The following is a 19092-nucleotide window of genomic DNA, read 5'->3' as shown; positions in this document are numbered from 1 at the left end:
GGACAGGACACACAAGGTTTATTTTCATGGAAATTTCAGCTGTGTAGTGAAAGCAGAGGGAGCCTTTAGGGAGTGGGGAGAAGAGGCAGAGGTCATTCATTGGAGTTGTACAGGAATAAGATTGTGTGTACAAATGTGTATGACTGAATGCACAAGCAACTACCCAGGGACTGGCAGGATGGGTTGGTTTTGTTCTCTGTTATCCTTCTGAGATAAAGGATTCTAAGAAAATCTCCAGCTATTGTTCCTTGAGACCTTGGAGGGCTTTCCACTGCAGGCTTCCTTTTCTAGCAAACCATTCAGCCACATTTTCCTTCTTTACATAAAAGACAACCCCCAGGCTAGCAGAAACAAAACTGCTAGACTAGTTGGGGTAGGATCATAATTAGAACTATTCAGGTCACAACTTACTTACTACCTTAATCTCATGCAAATTCAGGTAATACATTTCTGTTTGAGGAAGATTAGGAGAAGGGAGTAATAAACTGATTACTTCAGAGCAAGGAAGAGAAAAATGCCTGCTGTTAAAACAGGCAGAATCTTGGATGTTTGAGCATACAGTAAGGGAAGGGCTGCCATGATTTCATAACTGTATATTCAGTGTAAATAGAGTTGTAAAATGTGGCTTGGGGTATTAATTGAGATGCCTACCTCTCATTCTTTTACTATAGAGGAAACACTGCTGAATCTTCACCCACATACACAGGCTGAGGGGCTGGAACTACTCAGTGGAAAGCCCTACAGACGAGCATGTCATAAGTATCTTCTGAATCTTCAGAATTATGACTCCTCTCCTTCATATCAGTATCTAGCACTGGGGAAGGTAGCAGCAACAGTAACTTTGTGGCTCAAGCTGATGATCAGGAAGTTGAAAACATGGATGTCACAACTGCTCCTAAATCTTGAATCACCAGGCTACAGGATTCTAGGATGCTTTTTACCATCCCCCACTACAGCTGGACCTCATGCAGAAGATTCATAGGATCAGTAACAAAGTTTGGGGATGCTTTGATTCTGTGACCCAGTAAGTGGATTCCTCTGGCACAGCAGAGCTGTAGGTTGTGTCCATTGCTTCCAGTGTTCACTACATACTTTATTCAATTATTCCTAGGTGGATATTGAACAAGTCCCTAGAGCAGAAATTAATTCTGAATGAAACCAAACATTATAGCTGCAAAATAAAACTAGTTTTCAGCTCCCCTAGCCTGAGAGTGGCATGTTACTCTGCAAGTTCCAGGTTTCTGAAGAGATCTTCAGATCATACTGTCTGCTCTGTGGGGTCATATCAAGGGTTCTTGTATCTATAAATCCTGTCTCCAAAAGCAGCCTCTGCAAATGCTCAGTGAAGTGTAGAAGGGCAGAAGGACAGAAGGAACAGATAGCTCCTAGACAACTGATGACAATCCAAATGGGTTTCATCCAAAAGTCACTTGAGCTGAATAAAATTTTTCCCACTCACCACTTTTCTTGGTTATTAAAACCACAGCAACTCAAGGCCCAGCAAGGTGATATATATCTAAGATGTGAATGCAGATACCAAATTTGGATATGAATTTGAACATCTCCTTTTAGTACATGCCTAGACAGAGCACAATCATACAGCCTGGAAGAAATTGTTTGTGCTACTCCTAAAAGGCCAAAGAAGAGACCAGCAACAACAACAAAAAAATCCATTGATTTCAAATGGACTAAATTCAAAAACCCTTGAAGTGCTCATCAATATTCTCTATCAGAGGCTGCAAGTGCCTGCCTTTTTCTGTCAGGAACATCAACCTGAATGTGCACACCTTTCAGGTTTAAAATGGCATTTATACGGATTTAAATTCTGAAAAAAAAAAATCATTTCACTGCAATTTCTGAATCAGCAGTCTCCCATTAACCCAGCAGGAGGAATCAGCTGGCACAAACACAAAATTCCTTCTCGTTATCTCTGTCAAATAATATAGCAAAGTCAGGAGAAAACTTCCTACCTCAAAGCTGACATAGATGAACCTACAGAATTTCTTGAGGCCTGATCAGATGAGCTAATACTAATGTTATTGTAACCACAATGCACTTAACATACAAAAGGAAAGATTTATAAGAAGAAATAATATTTTTTTATTAGTACGAATTTAATATTTGAAAATAGAAACATGCTTTTTTGGACTGCAAGCCCACCTTCAGGTCTGAAACCAAAGCCTTTCACTGACCACAGAGTGGCAGCTCTGAACACGTTCTCACCTTGCACCATTTTCTTTACAGCAGAACTGAGAAAAAAAAATGGCTTCTCTTTCTCAATACAGCCTATTACTCAGAAAAAACCCCAAGAATAAATTACATAGTTAAGAGTAATTACATCATGTATAAACAGCCAATGAACTTAAAAGAAATCCATATAGCTCTCTAACACTTAGAAACAAAAAAAACCCCAGCAGATACAGACATGTGCACCTTCACAGCATTTCTTGCCTGTCATTTTCTGTTACCTGTTCCATTCCCTTCCTCTTACTGCACCTCTCAAGTCCTTGGGTTTCCTTTCAGTAATGTTTCTTCTTCCCCAGGGTTCTCTACAGCCTACTTGATGTATCCCATGTCTCCTTCTTACTCTTAGAATACACAGTGATACATTGCACCTTAACATTTCTTTCTCAATTTTCTTTACCCTTCTGTTACTAGCTGGGACTTTTTCACCTTAGACAGTACCAATTTCATGCCAGTAGTGGAACAGTAGAGATATGAAAGCTCCTTGGTGAATTTTAGATCTATTTTACAAGCACATAAAAGTTCAACAAAATTGCTCTTAGGAATATAAGTTTTCCTTACAAGGTCTCCAAGCCTGTCTTCTGATAACATCTCATGCTGTTGATTCTGCATTTCCCACCATGAGTTTTCCTCAGGCAACCTGGTATTATTGCAAGATGACTGTGGTCTGTCAGGGGATCATGAGGAGGCTAAACTGTTCATTGTGGATAAGCCGAGAAGTTCGAAAACCACCAAAGGGCAGTATTTGGATTGTCTTTCATGCCAAATCTGTGAAGGCCATTGAGAAGGATATTGAGCTACTTCAAGTCTTTCGACATGTTGGTCTGGAAGCTGGAAAAGGATGTTCTGAGGTGGGAAAATTGATTTTCATCAGATAGTTGCAACCTCTTTCAGTTACCTGTATCTTCAGTATTCATTCATATTTGCCCATTTAACAGATTTCTGTGATCCTCAAAGACTGCTGCCAGGAAAAGTAATCATCTGATTTCAGGTTTTTGTAAAGTTGAATAGCCTGCATTTTTGATACATCCTTTTCCTTGTCAGTGATAGACTCATCATCAGATACAGGCTTCCCAGACATTGCCTTGCCTTCAAAAGGTTTCTTGGCTTGGTGGTCTTCCTGACTAATATCCATCTTCACACTGGATTTTAGGCTGTGGAAGCAATAGTCACCAACCTGGCAAAGGAAAACTGGCTCAGTGCTGTCAGGGTTCAACACCACCAAGTTACCCTCTGGCAGAGGCTGCTTTCTAGGAAGATCGTTTCCCTTCTGTAAGACAGGCAAAGAAATTGTTGTGGGTTCTGAATGTTCATGGAGATTTAAAGGGACAGAAAGATAGTCTCCAAATGCCTCCAGGTGCGATTCAGGAGAAGTTGGTGCTTGGCCTGAAACTGGGACTGTGACACAAGTTTTCCCAGGAGAAAACTCATGGCAAGAGTGGTCACTGGGGGGCTGGGGCTCCTGTGAGACACCAGGTAACTCCCCAGCAGTGACAAGAGGTGGATGGATGGAGTCACTGGCTGATGGCAGCAACAGGCTCTCTGTGGTGATGTACTCCAAGGGGTGCTGCTGAGGAGACGTGACACAGCTAAGAGCCTCTGGAGGTTTCTGCTCTTCTGTTCTCATGTTCCTGCCCTTCCCACAGGCTGGTGGGACTGGTGAGACTCCTTTCTCATTGTCGAGATGCTGCATCACTTCTTTCTGATTTGGGAGCAGAAGGGGTTCTGGAGGACCTGCTCCTGGCTTTTTTTGCCTCTGAGGAGCCTGGGGACAGTCTTCTTTTGGGAGGGTCACGTACTGAAGGGAAACTGATTTCTCACGGACTCTCACTGGATCCAGTGCCAGGCTCTGATGCATATCAGGCTGGGAGGACATCACTGGGTTGTACAAGTATGGACCATTGAAATCAAAACAATGGATTGCTGTCTGGGAAGCAATACTTGCATCAAGACTTCTTCTCTTTGAAACAGGCAAGGAATGACCATCAATCCGACTTGAGCAGACATCTGGGGTGTGATCTGGCTCATTCAAAGCACGGTATGGGTTTTGTAGGTTCAGCACAACAGTAGAAACATCGGTCTTCTTAGCTTGCCCTTCAAGGACTGCCAAAGTCTTTGTCTGCCTGAATGTGGGGAAGTTAAAAGTTGCTCATGAGAGGTATGATTGTGGTAAACATTAAATTTAAAGCTAACTTAGTTGAAAACGCATATTTACACATAGGGTTAGGAAAAAATACTTATTGGAGAAGCAGGCTAACCAAGATAACAAAAAATTATACCCATTCCTCAAAAGCGACTTGTATAGGCTTTTTAGTGGCAGAACATTTGCTTATATCCTGTCATTATTTAGGGAGTTCTTTGAGGCTATCATCCACAGTGTCACTATAACGTGCTGCTCACTCACCTGTCCACAACTTGGAGGAAGCTAGCCTGCTCCATCTTCTCTGAAAGGTTGTATTTGTTGAAGTCGAGCTGGCTGCTTGTTGGCCGGGTCCCTAAGTGTACTTTCTGAAAATGAAAAAGCAGACACAACAAAAGAGCAGTGTCTCACTGGCAGTAGAATCAAGAACTACACATTCCTCATGGACAAAGAAAACAAACAGGAGAGCCTACGTCTCCAGAAGATGGTCACTTCAAACCTGTATTGCCTTACCACTGACCTAACTACAAGTACTCAGTGATCCAACAGGGAAAGATGCCCTCCTAGACTTGTTATTTGTGAACAGAGGAGGACTTGTGAAAGATGTAATGGTAGGTGACTGTCTTGGCCACAGTGATCACAAAATTATGGAGTTTAAAATGTTCAGAGTAATGAGAAAGAAGGACAGCAGGGTTGCTACCCTAAATTTTAAGAGAGTAAACATTAAGCTATTCAGAGAGGCACTTAGCAATGTTCCTTGGGAATCTGCTTTTGAGATCTTAGGGGTCCGTGACTGATGGTCAGTCTTTAAGAACCACCTTTTCAAAGCACAGGGGCCGGAAATTCCAATGTGTTGTAAATCAAGCAAGCAGAGCAGACAACCAGCTTGGCTGAACAGGGAATTCCTTCTGAAGCTCAAGAGGAAAAAGAAATTGCATGATCTCTGGAAGCAAGTTCAGGCTTCGCAGGAAAATTACAGAGCTGTGGTTTGTATATGCAGGGAGGAGACATGACAGCTCAAAGCTCAGTTAGAGCTGAAGCTGGTCAGTGTTGTATCAGGCAATGAGAAGGGCTTTTTAAAGTACATTAATAGCAAGAGCCAGTTGAAAGAAAACATTAGATCAATGCTCGTTGATGATGGTCACTTCACTAATTGAGATGAAGACAATGCAGAAAAATTCAGTGCATTTTTGGCCTCAGTTTTTAATAATACTGATAGACCTTGGGCTGCCCAGTACCTCAAGCAGAGGACAATGTATGTGGGGACAGTGACTTTCTATTTGCGGACACTGAAATCGAAGAGACCAGCTGTATCAGCTGAATGATCACAATGTTCACAATGACCTCATTGCTCTCTTCCTGAGAAGGGGACACTGAGAGAGAGGTGCTGAGCTCTTCTCCTGGGGATCCCCTGACAGCATGCATGAGAACGGTTCAAAGCTGCACCAGGGGAGGTTCAGACTGGACATTAAGAAGGACTTCTTTACTGAGGAGGTTGTCAAACACTGGAACAGGCTTCCTGGGTTGATGCCCCACCCCTGTGTCAGTGTTTCAGAGGCATTTGAACAATACCCTTAATAATTTGCTTTAACTTTTGGTCAGCCCTGAAGTGGTCAGGCAGTTGATTAGATGATCATGGCAGGTCCATTCCAACTGAACTATCCTATCCTATCCTATCCTATCCTATCCTATCCTATCCTATCCTATCCTATCCTATCCTATCCTATCCTAACCTTTCATAGTATAGAGCATAGGACCTGCTCTCTTACAGAGCTCATAGAGATGGTGTGTGCTCTTTTCCAACACCATATGGGGACACTGGGCAATATTTCCCCTACAGAGAGAGGTACAATGACTGTCCTTCTGTACCAGCTGACCAGAGACACAGAATTACTGGGACATTTACCAAATTTAGGATAAGGTAATTAAGTGCAGGGATGGAATATTTCAAAAACATGAAATTAAGGCAGTGAGTGCTTGTGGATGGAGAAACAGGTAAGGGATGGGTAGCAAAGCTGTGAAGGTGGTTCTTAGAGTAAGAAAATTTTCTAGTTTTTACTGTAGAGTTCATGCAAAAGAAACTAACTAGAGACTTCAGTATAAGCAAAACCAGTTTGTCTTCTGGTGCAAGAGAATCCACACCTAGTCTTTGCCAACTATTTGAAAATTTAATATTAAACTAGGTCATTAAAATGAAAGTCCATTTTATAGCAACATAATAAACATGTGATGGTTAACAAATGTGTTAACTCCTTCACTCACACATAAATGTAGATAACTGTAAGTGTTCATTTGCCTCACACAAAAGCCATGTTGCAAATGATTGCCATGAACCTACACTCACTGGAACCCATCCTTTATGAACATAGAACAGAATCAACTGTTCCACAAAAATATGTCTCTCTATATGTGTTTGTGTGCATGTGTGTGTTGGGGTGGCCACATTATTGAATGAGCTGTTATTGCAAAACTGGAAGACTTTTACCACCAAAATCTAGGTATGTCTATATCACTCTTTCCATGCGGTGGAAAAGGGAGTGAAGTTCTACTTACACAGCTTTGACCAAATGCTAAGTGTTTTCCTTGATTTCCAGTAAAGAATGCTTGTCATGGTAACAGACAGGCGTGTAGTAACATTTATTTCTGAAAATCTAGCTCCTTAAAATAAAAGTTTCTTTAATAGGACTACCAACCCATTCTAAAAAGCTCTGAACTAGTCTTGATTACTATTTGGAGATGAATGAAAGCACCAGCTGATCAAGTTTGCTAATGCCACTAGATTATTTCAGACAGTGAAAATTTTAAAGCACAGAAAATTTTCTAGCTTGATTAAATTACAGTGATGCTGACAAGCACAACACAAAGTCTAATAGTATACATGTAAGAACCCATTTATGTTGAACATGACCAGAACACCTAATAATAAGGCATAGAATAATGATATCTGCTCATTGTGGACTAGGAGACAAGATCTCTTATTATTATTGAAAGTCCTGAAAAAGAGAGAGAAATAATGAACCCTTAAATGTATGGTTCCCTCTTACCCCCAGGTAGCTCTGGATCAGGAGACTCTTGCTGGGGTTCGGAATCTTTTCCTCCCACAGTTGCTTCTTCCTGCAACAACAAAACAGAGTTTTCAAGGTTTGCTTCTCAGCCTGGAACTGTACCCCACACACCCTGCTGCTCTGCACAGTGAGGCACCACCAAGGCCCTGGCACACCACCACCCTGCTCACACCTTGCACACACATGCACAAGACTGCCCACTGCACGCCAAGCCTCATCTCCACAGAGATCTCTTTCTCCTGGGGGACAAGCTGTGCCTCACACCCACAGGGCCAACATGCTGCTAAATCTCCTAAATCTCACCACACAAACCTACCTGAGGTAATACTTGTAGGTGAAGTAAGCAATTATTAGCAACGTGACGATGAGAGCTGGGAGCATCACTGGGAGAACCACAGGTGGGAGAACTGAAACAGAGTAGAGACAAATAGGTATCCACCTGCAGAGTGTTTGCCTCATATAACAGGGTTTTCACTCTGGTCAGTCTTCATGCAAACTGATGAGGGAATAGGATCAAGAGGCCTTAAAGCTATGGGGATACCCTCCAAAGTAGGAGAGACCAAAAGTGGCCTGAACAGCTCACTGGCCCAAGGTGTTCATAGTTATACTTTACTGAGTCTTTGCTGGTTTTTACTGACATCAGAGTAAACAATTTATGCTACTAAAGATATCATTAGGTACCTTACTCCACCATGAACAACGGACATGTCTTCAGGCATGTTTGTTGGGTCACTTTACTCTGCACAGTCCTGAAGAGTTGGGGTCTCAGAAGTTTTTCTAAGAAAGAACTTCCTCTGCTAATGGCCATAAATGATCATTAATGACAAACCAATTTCATCCTGAGCACATTCATCAAAATTTGCCTAATGTCCTACCACTACAAGCTTCCTCAGGACAAAGAATGTAAAATCGTATTACTTTGGGCACAAGACCACACTAATGGCAGGCATTTTGCCCCTAGGTCTAGAAAGAGCAAAAACATGTAAAGGTTCCTATCTCCAATAGACTCTACAGTGTATTTTATGCAACCCTATAGCCACTATGCAAACAAAAAAGACTGATGGCTTATATTCTGTCTTCTTGCAGTCTCGGGCTCTTCAGTCACAAACAGCAGGATGGACTACTGGAATCAGGAAATAAGGATGATCTTTTGAGTGGGACCTTTGCTTGATTCTCCATATAGAAACCTTTACTGTTGGTCATACTCACCTTGTGAAGTGAAGTAAGAAAAGAAGCTTAAAAGGTCATTCCTGCTCACCTCCTCCATTAGCAATGCTGCTGTACTGCAAGGATGCAGACACAACAGCCACCTTGTTGAGCCGCTCCAGCTAGCCCGTGGTTGGACCAAACCTCAACCCCAGCTGAGAGAATATCTATTTTTATAGAGGCTTTTCAGCTATTAACAGTCCACAATGCCTTACAGAAGAAGCCGACATGAAAAGTACCATTCTCAGTCTTCCAAGTGAACTCCTCACTCCATTCACTCCAAGGCCCTTCATAATCTAGTTGTGTATTCACCCTTGCACGCATTTTCCCCCTATATTCTGTAGATGCTGCCAGCATCTGCAGGGTGAAGATGAAGGGAGGTTCATCATTGCTGATATTTAACTTCTGGAGAGTCTGGAGAGAAGAAAGCAGCACAAATGATAGAGGTGAGAGGAGCTGTCTTCCCATTTGCCCAGCAAAAAGAAATCCAGGACTCTTGTACCTCCTAAGCCTTACCTTTTCGTATTGGTTGTTTTTCCAGTACTCAACTTGGTATCTTTGTGTTATGAACTTATATCTCAAAGTGTGTTTTATCCACCTCAGTTCGTATTCTTGTTCCTGTGTCCTTGTTACTGACACGTTTGCAGGTGGCAGCACCTTAACTGGAACACACAGAATGTCTCAGAGGACTTATCAAAGTGCCTTTCGCCACTGTGAGTAGTTTCCAGAGACTGAAAACAATGTTGTTTTATGCAGTGTAAGAAGTCTCAGCTTTTTAACACTCCTTTAATCCCTGCATCTTCCTTTTCTAGTCAAACAGAATAAACCAGTAGACCATTAAAGAGCAGAAAATCCATATCCATTAATATTGACAGCACCCCCTGAATAGCGACAAGTAGTAAAGCGATATTTGAAACAGCTGTACTGCTTCACCACATTTCCAGAGAAGTCCAGCTCTTCTGGAGCTACTACCTGATATTTTCACCCACTGCAGGAGCTCTGCTTTACTCTGTGAAAAGCAGCACCAGTAACTCCAGATACATGCAGAGATGCAGAGATGATCCACCTGACACACCTCACTCAGCAGAGGAGTCCTACCTCATCCAGTGCTCCAGATGCCACTGCAAAAACCCGCAAGAACTCCCCTGGCTTCTTTCACCACAAACACATCTCACCACAGCTCCCTGTCATTTGGGATGCCCATGAAGGTCTATCACAGAGAAGTCAGCAGTCACTCACTGAGGAGCTCTGGGTCACAACTGGAATTTTTGCACAGCAGTTTCCTCTGCTGCCACCTTCCTCTGAGTAACAAGTCTCACTTACCAAGTCCTCACCTACAAGCCACCTCTTCCAGACCTCTGACCTGAGACATCGTCCAGTTCCTTTATTAATTAGTCTTGGTCTCTTCCTCTTCCCACACACTTTTCCTCACCACTGCTCTCCTCAGCCCCACTTGCCCAGCCAGGCAGCTCTCCAGGAAACAATCGGGAGAAGCAAGAAACAACACAGCAAGAACTCACTGTTCTTGTAGGCTTCAATTAGTTTCTCCTCTGTTTTGGCCCGGACAGACACATGGTACTGGCTCTGATTCCTCACAGGGATCTCACAGCTCTGGACCACATATGGGATGTGGGGCAAAACCTTCTCATGCACAGGAGTGCACTCCTCTTCTCTGAGGGCAGAAAAAGAGGTTGAGCTGAGATCAGAGGGAACAGGACAGAGCAGATGCTCCATGGGAGCGGTGCAAGCACACTGCCATGGGCAGAGCACGTACTCTGATGCTGGAGTGGCCCTGAAGAACAAGCCAAAGAGGACAGAAGTGACAATCACTTTCTTCACTTCCCAGCTGCACATCAGGCCATTCACACCGTTGAACAGGCAGCGAAGGTTCCTGGGCTGAAGGCCACCTTCAGAGAAGATGAGAGCAAGCCAAGTCACAGGAAAGGTCTGGCTTCCCTTCCAGCCCTTCCAGCCCTGCATGGCCTCGCTCCATCCCATGCTACCTTCTGGGGTCTCCCAGGACACCTCCATGCTCCACTCGCTGTACTGCCCAGAGAAGCCACTGGCCTGACCCGGTCTGGCTCGCACCCGGGCAACGTAGCTGCTCCCCGGGACAAGGTCCTTGTGGCTGAGATGGCAACGTGTGGTGTTGGAGAGCAAGAGTGAGGCAGCTTTCTGTTGTTGGAGGAAAGGAGACAGAGAGGGGAGGGAAGAAATTGGGAAGTAGGGAATGGTGAAAAAGGGTGGAGAGGAGACAGGGGAAAAGTGAGAGGAGCTGGCTGCAAGGACTCTCAACCACCCTAAAGGGTGCAAACCAGAACAGCCCAGCTCCTTCTCTCTTACCTCCCAGGGCTCCCAGTCCCTCTTGTAAGTGACTTCATAGTCCAGGGCATCACTCAGCCCTTGGCTTCCATCAGGTGCTTTCCAAGTCAGCAAGAAGTCTCCTGATCTCATCAAGCTGACTGAGAGGTTTTGAGGCGGGAGGATCTGAACTGGAAGGTGAAGGTGCAACCCATGAGAAGAGATATAAGCTATATAAGCTTCCCCATTTCTGGAGTATCTTATCCCTGCCACAGCAAGTAGCTCCTGCTTGAGTCCTCCTTCCAGATCCAGCTGCTCCCAGAAACTTGCCTGCTTATCTCCCTGCTCCATCTTCTCAACATGGAACTCCAGCACTTTTCACAATAAAAGTGGAATTAATTTCCTGACTGAATGGCAAAGACATTCCCAAAGATCTCTAATATTAATTGGAAAATGAGAATCTGGTATTTAATACTTACCATTTTGAAAAAGATCAACTTTCAGTTCTGCTTGAAGCACCTTCTTAGGTTTGAAACTGTAAATATCATCTACTCCTATTCCAAAATAGTCTGTAGAATTGCGACAAACCCAGTGCACATAGGAGTCTGGGGCCTCATGCAAGTCATTTTCCCTCTGGCGTTTGCAGAACATCTCCTTGTTCTCCCTGTGTATAGAGAAAGTGATCTATGAAGATATTATTTGGAGACCTACAGTTAATGCAAAATTAAATGCCTAAAACCAATTCCCTCCCATTCTGTTGTCATAATTTACTCAGGCACTTATGTCCTCTTCTCGCCGTACCTATTAGTCCTGTTTCACATCAGTTAATATGACAAACATTTTTAACACCAGAATTTCTGTCAGCTGCCTTCCTATTTCTAAGTCATGCTGCAGGATGTTCTATTTTGGTACCTGTTTATTTTTGCTAGTTTTTAGCCTAACTCTACGTAACCCATATCGTTTATGTGAGAAATAGTATGAAGAAAAATAATGTTATGGAAATGCACCTTTTACTCAGAGTAAAAGGCAGTAAGGTTTCTTATGATCCTTAGCTTCCTGAAGACATACATTTTGCAGTCCCAGAAACACACAATTTAAAACAGAATTTCTCCAACCAAAATGTATTTCTGTATCCTTAGCAGTTCTGTTCTGCCAAGGGAACTTACATATTCATTGAAGATTTCATCCAAAATGTTAATCATCCTTTTAGACAGACTTTCTCCAGGCCAAGGAACATCATGAAAATTAGAATCAATATTTTAAACTAGACAGGTGAGGATAAGCTTTGTATGCTTGCAGTAGCCTGAGCTGCTGGAGAGATGTGTTGCTTCTTTTTGTATTCTCTGGAATTTTGTTTGTGCTTATGGCTTCATGCCCAGTACATTATATTGTTCCAGTTCAGATGAGAAATGTTAAGTTGTGAATATCTAAGGCCAAATACTGTCTTCCAGAATAGGATGCAGTCTCCCAGCCAACTCTGTGTCAGCAAACACTATTTAGCACTATTGCTATTTTTGAAAGTTGGGTATTAGCAAGTAAACCAGGGATATTCCTGAAGTATGGGTGGGACTGACCACACTTGTGTGTACCCTTAAACCAAAGAGTCAGCCCAAGGGTTGTGGAGTCCTGAAGATATTTCTACCTACCCACCAGCATTACCTTACAGTTTGGGATTTAGTCAAATATTTTTCATCTATGAGCTGACCTGTTTAATCACTGGTCATTTTGATTTCAGCTGTGTGACTCTCCACAGATAACACCTGCTTGCCTGGTTAGTTCGACTCAGGCATGTTTCCTGATCCACACATTCCACCACGTAACAATGTTCCAGAAAATCCCCCAAAGGTCCAAGTAATTTTTTATCATCTTTTCCCAGAAGTACTAGCCTTAAAGTCCTGTTCCAAAGACCTTCCACTGATTTCCACTGCCTTTAGTTCTAGTAATTCTCTCTTCTTTACAATAAAATCAAGAGCTCTTTTACTTTCCTTCCTGTATTCCCAGGCTCTAATTCATTTTCTTCTCAGCTTTCCATCTTTGTCTTCTTCTCTCCTTTGACTGTTCCTCCATCTTTGTCCTTTCTTATCCTCACAATTGATCCAGTCTAGTGATTCAGATCGATTTTCATAAGGAAACACATGTAACAGAAAGATACTGTCATAAAAAGACCAGTATCTCTTGTGAGGAGAAATGACAGCACAGATAGACTTACCAGTCCTCTCTATCTCACAGACACACAGTCAATACATGTTTCTCAGAAGTGATAAAAACCATACTCTCAGTGATGCTCTGAAATGGGCAACATAACAGGGGGAATGTTTCCTCCGTTTTAGGTCTATAAACAACACTCAGGTTCACACTTGTTCTGACACCAACTTCTCCACCTCATTAATAGCAATCTATATGCTTCATCTTCTTCCATACCTATGATCCCACAACAAAAGTATGGAAAAATAATTGTGAAGGTGATAAAAATAACTCCAGCAACACACTCCATTCATTCCCCCTTTCCTAGGAGAGGCCTCAGAAGCAGGCACAACTTTTACTTCAACCCAGTGACAGAAAGAGATGGGCAAGCTTTCTGAAAACTTGACTGTTGGTCCCCAGGATTCCAAGTTGTGGCCAGTTTCCCTTCAGACTTTCATTCAGCACAGCACATTTCAGGTACTTACATGAAAATATTATCCCTTTGGTAAAGAGTCATACCAACGAGGGCATGAGCCTCTGAGTGTTCCATCCATGTGCAAGTCACCTGTGAGTTGTAGTCGCTGTAGCAGCGCAGGCTTTTCATAGGAACACTCTCTGAGGAAGGAATTCAGGAAAAAAAAAAAAAGTAAAAGAAAAAAAAGCAAAAAAAAAAAGCAGTGATTATAAATATAAAGAGACAGCTGCAGGTATAGTGATTCTGCCAGCAGAATGGGGAAGGCACTGATAACAGAACTCTTCTTGTGGCCTCGGCAAATGACTCTCAGTGAAAATACAGACAGAGGGTGGCCATTCTGCACAATACACAAGTGTCCAAGCCACACTACAGGTAACAACAATGTGAGTGAGACCTTTGTGCCAGCAAGGCACATAATTCTAACCAAGGTATCACTTTTCAAACACTGATTGTTTCCAGGGATTAACAGATATCATGGTCAGCAGGCATATGGTGATCTTCTCATTTTTGTGAGTTGCTGTATGGGACTTCTTTGCCACTAACCTCCTAGTAAAGGTTATGACGCTAGAAAGGTATATTTAAAAGCTGGATGCTCTGGGAAGAATCTTGTTACGACCCAGAAGTATGCCCAGACTAATTTGTTGGAACTAGATTTATGAGCCAGAAATGGCCAGACCTCTGGTCAGGGTGGAATGTAAGGCTGAGGCCTGGAATGCCAAGAGACTGGTCTGCTCTATCCTGCAATACATTCTCCTTCAGAGATCTCGATGGGGGCTGTACAGCAGTTGACACTGAGCCAGGCAGCATAACTCCTCCAGCTACTGGGATGTCAGGCACTGGCACCTGTCTTGGAAAAGGTAAATGTCCAGGAGGCACACCTTCTGGCAACACTTGTATTCTGATGTGTTCAGGACGGGTACAGGCTTAGCCTGATGCAGACATGGGGCGCTGGGTGATAAAAGGAGACACTGCCTGTTCCTATCAAATTAGATTAAAGGAAAGGGAAGAAAGAGAGAAATCAAGAAAATAAAGAAAAAAAAAAAAAGGAGGGGGGTGCGGCGGGGGAGAGAAAGAAAAACAAGAACAAAAGGCAGGGGGGGATAAAAAGTAACGAGTAGCTCTCATTGCATCAGAAGAGGAAAGCCATTAAATGCAGAAACACAAGCAATGGATATGGCAGATGGTCTTTATCTGTCAGCAATTCCACAAGAAGTAAATCAGGTCATCTGGATGTCACTTTTGGTAGCCCACATACACCCCCACATCTTGTGTCTGTTCACATGTCTTTTCCCCTGTAAACTACAATCTGAATAATGCAGTCCTCTGTTTTCCTGTTTTCACTAACTATTACAGTCTAATCCTCTCTCCTATTCCCTCATTAACCACTCAGCTTGTTCATACCCATTTATCCAGTATTTCACTTGCACATACCACCAAAATACAACTGATTTGTCTGCATATGTACCTTCTACACACTGGTTTTGGTCTACATCTCTATTCTCCTAGAGCACAGAAGACGGTGGCAGAAGGAAGCAGAAAAGCAAATAGAAGATGAGGAAAAGCATTAACTTAAAAAAAGGAGACAAATACAAAAAGAAGGATAAAAGAGAATATAAATTTGAAACTCACCTCGAATGTCTTGAACACTGAAGACCAAATACAGATTCAGCAGAAGGATGAAAATCTCTTTCATGTTCATATTGTCCCTTGCACACAAACTTGATCCTAATTCGGAAGATAACTGTTTTCACTGCCCAGTGGCTACTGTCTGGCTCTTCCTATTGTGAAGCTTCTTGTTTTCATTTCACATAAAGAGAAGTAAAACTGAATTAGGGAACTTCTTTAGTCTTTATGTTGGATTGACGTTCTGAAAGAACATCTACCAAGTATTTAGAGTAGGACAAAAATTCTTGTCTTCTTATTGTGTGAGCTTACAATACGAGCAGAGAATGAAGAAGTAAATGAACATTTCCAAGGAAGTGCAGGGATTATTTCAGCTGAGTAGCAAGAAGAAATAATTCTGATCTGTGAACTCAGCCTTCAAATTCAGTCATCCTTCTGCTCGTCATGCTCAAAGCCTTCCCAATGAACTATAATGGTGTTCTGGTTTTTTACCTTCTTTTAGAATATGATCCCCAAGCACATAGGTCCTGGGATTTACAGCAGTGGAATTTCCATTTTCATTCACTTTCAGATTCCTGTTCAGTGCGCAATTTTTCCAGCTGTTCTCAAAACAAGTTGCAAATTGTAAAAATAAGACCAAATAAATTGTGGGGGTTTGTTTGTTTGTTTGTTTTTGTGTGTGTGTGTTCATTGCTATTTAGAGTAGATTGAGTGGTTCCAATATTGCAAACCAGATTTTCAATACTGGAATTTAAGTCCTTTTGGCAATCTCTTATTGCTCTCTCAAAAGCATCATAAATTAATAAATTCACCTACTAAAGTATATTACAGAGCTGAGACTCTTTTCTACTTCAGGGGAGCATGGAAAAAACCTCCTTCTAAGTTCTTACTGACTTTCAGATTCCTGAATGCCACTTCCTTACACCAGAAACAACCAACTGAGTCCTTGAATAATTATTAAAGCTAAGGAATCCCTTAATGACTCACAAGCCCTTTTATGTGAGCAGATTCTCTGCCATTTTGCTTTCCCTGGAGAGGAAGCAGTTCCCTTACCTGGATCCAGAGTTGTCTGTGTTGCAGATGATCCAACCTGACAGGTGACTCTCCCTGTCCAGCCTCCCCCCCAACAGCATCAGAATCTTCTGATGCAGAAACCAGGAAGACCACGCCTCCCTACCACGGGAGACAGGGGATATAAACTGACCACAGCATTTTCTTGGCAAGTAAGTCTTCAGAGTAAGTGCTATATCTTTCAAAGAAGCAGATCACGCCCTTTCAAGGAAGGTTTGTGTAATTGCCTGTAAAATAGGAAGTCTGTACTTCCTATTTTAGCCCCCCAAAATCTTGCTTAGATGGCACTGTTTAACTGGGAAGGGAGGGGAAGGAAGTTTGTCATTGCCAATCTGCATGTTCACAATTACCAGATCATGGGACTAATGTATTTTCAGACAAAAAGAGGATTGGCTGCAGCAGAATTGAGAAAGTCTAAGAAAGAATTATCTGGTTTTCACTCCAGTCCTGCTTCTTGCTTTACTCTGGGCTAGAAGATCTCCAAGGCAGGGATCATTCTGTACTTTATGTTTATTCCCCAGAAGATGACCTAGCTATGGTATCCATTCGGGTGAAAACCACCACCAGAAGGACAGAGACAACCCAGACAGAGGTCCCTCTCAAAGACACAGCTGTCCAAGTCTCTGGCTGCAGAGAATGCCTGAGCCTGTCACTCATGTGGGAGGACAGCAGAGAGAACACCTGGTGTGACCAGATGAATGATTTACTCAGCCCAGTGGCTGAGCTGAAAGAGGAAGTGGAAAGATTGCGGAGTATCCGGGAATGCGAAAGAGAGATAGATTGGTGGAGTAACACCCTACTATCCTTGAGACAAAGCCTCAAGGTGGAGGCTCCGTGAGAAGCAGAGGATCCCCTGCCTTTTTCTTCACCTGGTAGAGGAAGGGGACCTGAGAGAAGAGGGGAACTGGAAGCGGATCCCTGCTCAGGGCAGCAGGCGAACCCCCTTCTGGCCTCCCCCACCTTCACGTGTGCCCTAACAGAACAGGGATATGGCCCTGGATCAGGAAAACCAGGTAACTGAGGTTACTGACAAAGGTCTGTCCAGGGAGTTGCCGAGGCAAGTCTGCCCCATGCATTAGGACTGCCTCTGCTAAGAACAAGAGGAAGGTAATTGTTGTAGAAGATTCTCTTCCAAGCGGAGCTGAGGGCCCCATATGCCGGTCAGACCCAACCCTCAGGGAGATCTGCTGCCTCCCTGGGGCCCGGGTTAGCGATGTCACCAAGAAACTCCCAGGCCTGGTGCAGCCCTCTGGTCACTACCCACTAGTGGTCATGCAGGTGGGCACTGAAGAGGTTGCCAAGGCAAGTCCCAGGGTGATGAAAAGAGGTTTCAGAGAACTAGGCTGAATGCTTGAGGGATCAGGAGCACAGGTGGTCTTTTCCTCAGTTCCTTCAGTGGCAGGAAAAGCTGAAAGGACTAGGAAAGCACAACTGATTAATGTATGGCTTAGAGGCCGTCGGATGAACTTTGAGTTTTTTAATCATGGAGATAATTACATGGCACTGGGTTTGCTAGCAAAAGTGGTGTAGAACTCTCAACAAGGGGGAAAGGGATTCTTGGCTGGGAGTTATTTGGGCTCATTGAGAGAGCTTTAAACTAGCTTTGAAAGGGGTGGGGTATAAAACCAGGCCCCCTGGAAATGAGCCTAGGCACAACAAGAGTTACCAGGGCTTGTCCAGAGAGCTTTAAACCAGATTCAAAGGGGAATGGGCATACAACTGGGCTTGCTGGAGAGGTGCCTGGGTGTAGTGGCTCAGCACTTGTGAGGTGGCATGCTAGCATTTGTCCCTCTCTGAAATGCTTATACACTAACACACATAGCACAAGGAATAAACAGGAAGAACTAGAGATCTGTGTGTGGTCGCATGGCCATGATCTCATTGCAATCACTGAGACATGGTGGAACAGCTCACATGACTGGAACATTGTCATGGTCCTTCTTAGGAAAGACAGGGCAGCAAGGTGAGGTGTTGGAATTGCTCTTTATGTGAGAGAGCAACTGGAATGCACTGAGCTCTCTCTGGGGGTGGATGAAGAGCAGGTTGAGAGCCTATGGGTAAAGATTAAGGGGCAGGCTAATACAAGGGACACGGTTGTGGGTTTTTATTACAGGCCATTGGATCAGGGTGGGAACGTTGATGAAGCCTTCTACAGACAACTGAGAGTCACCTCACAGTCACAGGCCTTGGTTGTCATGGGGGACTTCAATCACCCTGATATCTGCTGGGAAGACCACACAACCAGGCAGGTACAGTCTAGAAGGTTCTTCCTGTGCGCTGATGATAACTTTTTGACTCAGGTGGTGGAGGAACCAACAAGGAGAGGTGTACTACTAAACTAGTATTGACAAACAAAGAGGGACTGGCAGAAGATATTAAGGTTGGGGGCAGCCTTGTTTGTAGTGACCACGAGATGGTAGAGTTCAGAATCATGTGCAGCAGGTACCGAGCATCTCACAGGGTCAAAACTCTGGATTTCAGAAGAGCTAACTTTGGCCTTTTCAAGGAACTGCTTAGAGAAATCCAATGGGATAGGGTACTGGAAGGAAAGGGAGCCCAAGAGAGTTGCTTAATACTCAAGCACCACCTCATCCAAGCTCAAGATCCAAGTGTCCCAAAGAGTAAGAAATCAAGTAAGAGAGCCAGGAGACCTGCAAGGTTAACCAGGGTACTACTGAAGAAACTTAAGTGGAATAAAGAAGTTTATAGCTCATGGAAGAAGGGGTTGACCATTTGGGAACAATACAAGAATGTGGTCAGAGGGTGTAGGGATGCAACAAGGA

The 19092-nt window shown here is 43.4% G+C and overlaps 2 protein-coding genes across 2 annotated transcripts in view; both read right to left on the bottom strand.

Annotated features, from left to right (window-relative positions):
- Positions 1-2076: 2076 nt before the first annotated feature.
- Positions 2077-16345, bottom strand: CSF2RB (colony stimulating factor 2 receptor subunit beta). Its single transcript, XM_051610124.1, has 14 exons — positions 16292-16345; positions 15245-15407; positions 13626-13755; positions 11436-11620; positions 10999-11147; positions 10659-10830; positions 10430-10562; positions 10176-10327; positions 9172-9317; positions 8895-9069; positions 7766-7856; positions 7429-7498; positions 4649-4752; positions 2077-4367 (listed from the first exon to the last, which is right to left on the bottom strand). The coding sequence occupies exons 2-14, from the start codon at positions 15312-15314 to the stop codon at positions 3176-3178; spliced, it is 2769 nt and encodes a 922-aa protein (XP_051466084.1). The 5' UTR covers positions 15315-15407; positions 16292-16345; the 3' UTR covers positions 2077-3175.
- The window catches only part of NCF4 (neutrophil cytosolic factor 4), a 42150-nt gene continuing 38427 nt past the window's right edge, over positions 15370-19092 (bottom strand). The window contains exon 10 of the mRNA XM_051610155.1: positions 15370-15404. Within this exon, the coding sequence (XP_051466115.1) occupies positions 15377-15404 (28 nt within the window). The 3' untranslated portion in view covers positions 15370-15376. The remainder of the gene's footprint in view (positions 15405-19092) is intronic.

Source organism: Apus apus, chromosome 1 (genome assembly GCF_020740795.1).
Source record: "Apus apus isolate bApuApu2 chromosome 1, bApuApu2.pri.cur, whole genome shotgun sequence".
Classification (NCBI taxonomy): Eukaryota; Metazoa; Chordata; class Aves; order Apodiformes; family Apodidae; genus Apus; species Apus apus.
The sequence above is the reverse complement of the archived record's forward strand: the minus strand, read 5'-3'. Positions and strand labels throughout refer to the sequence as shown.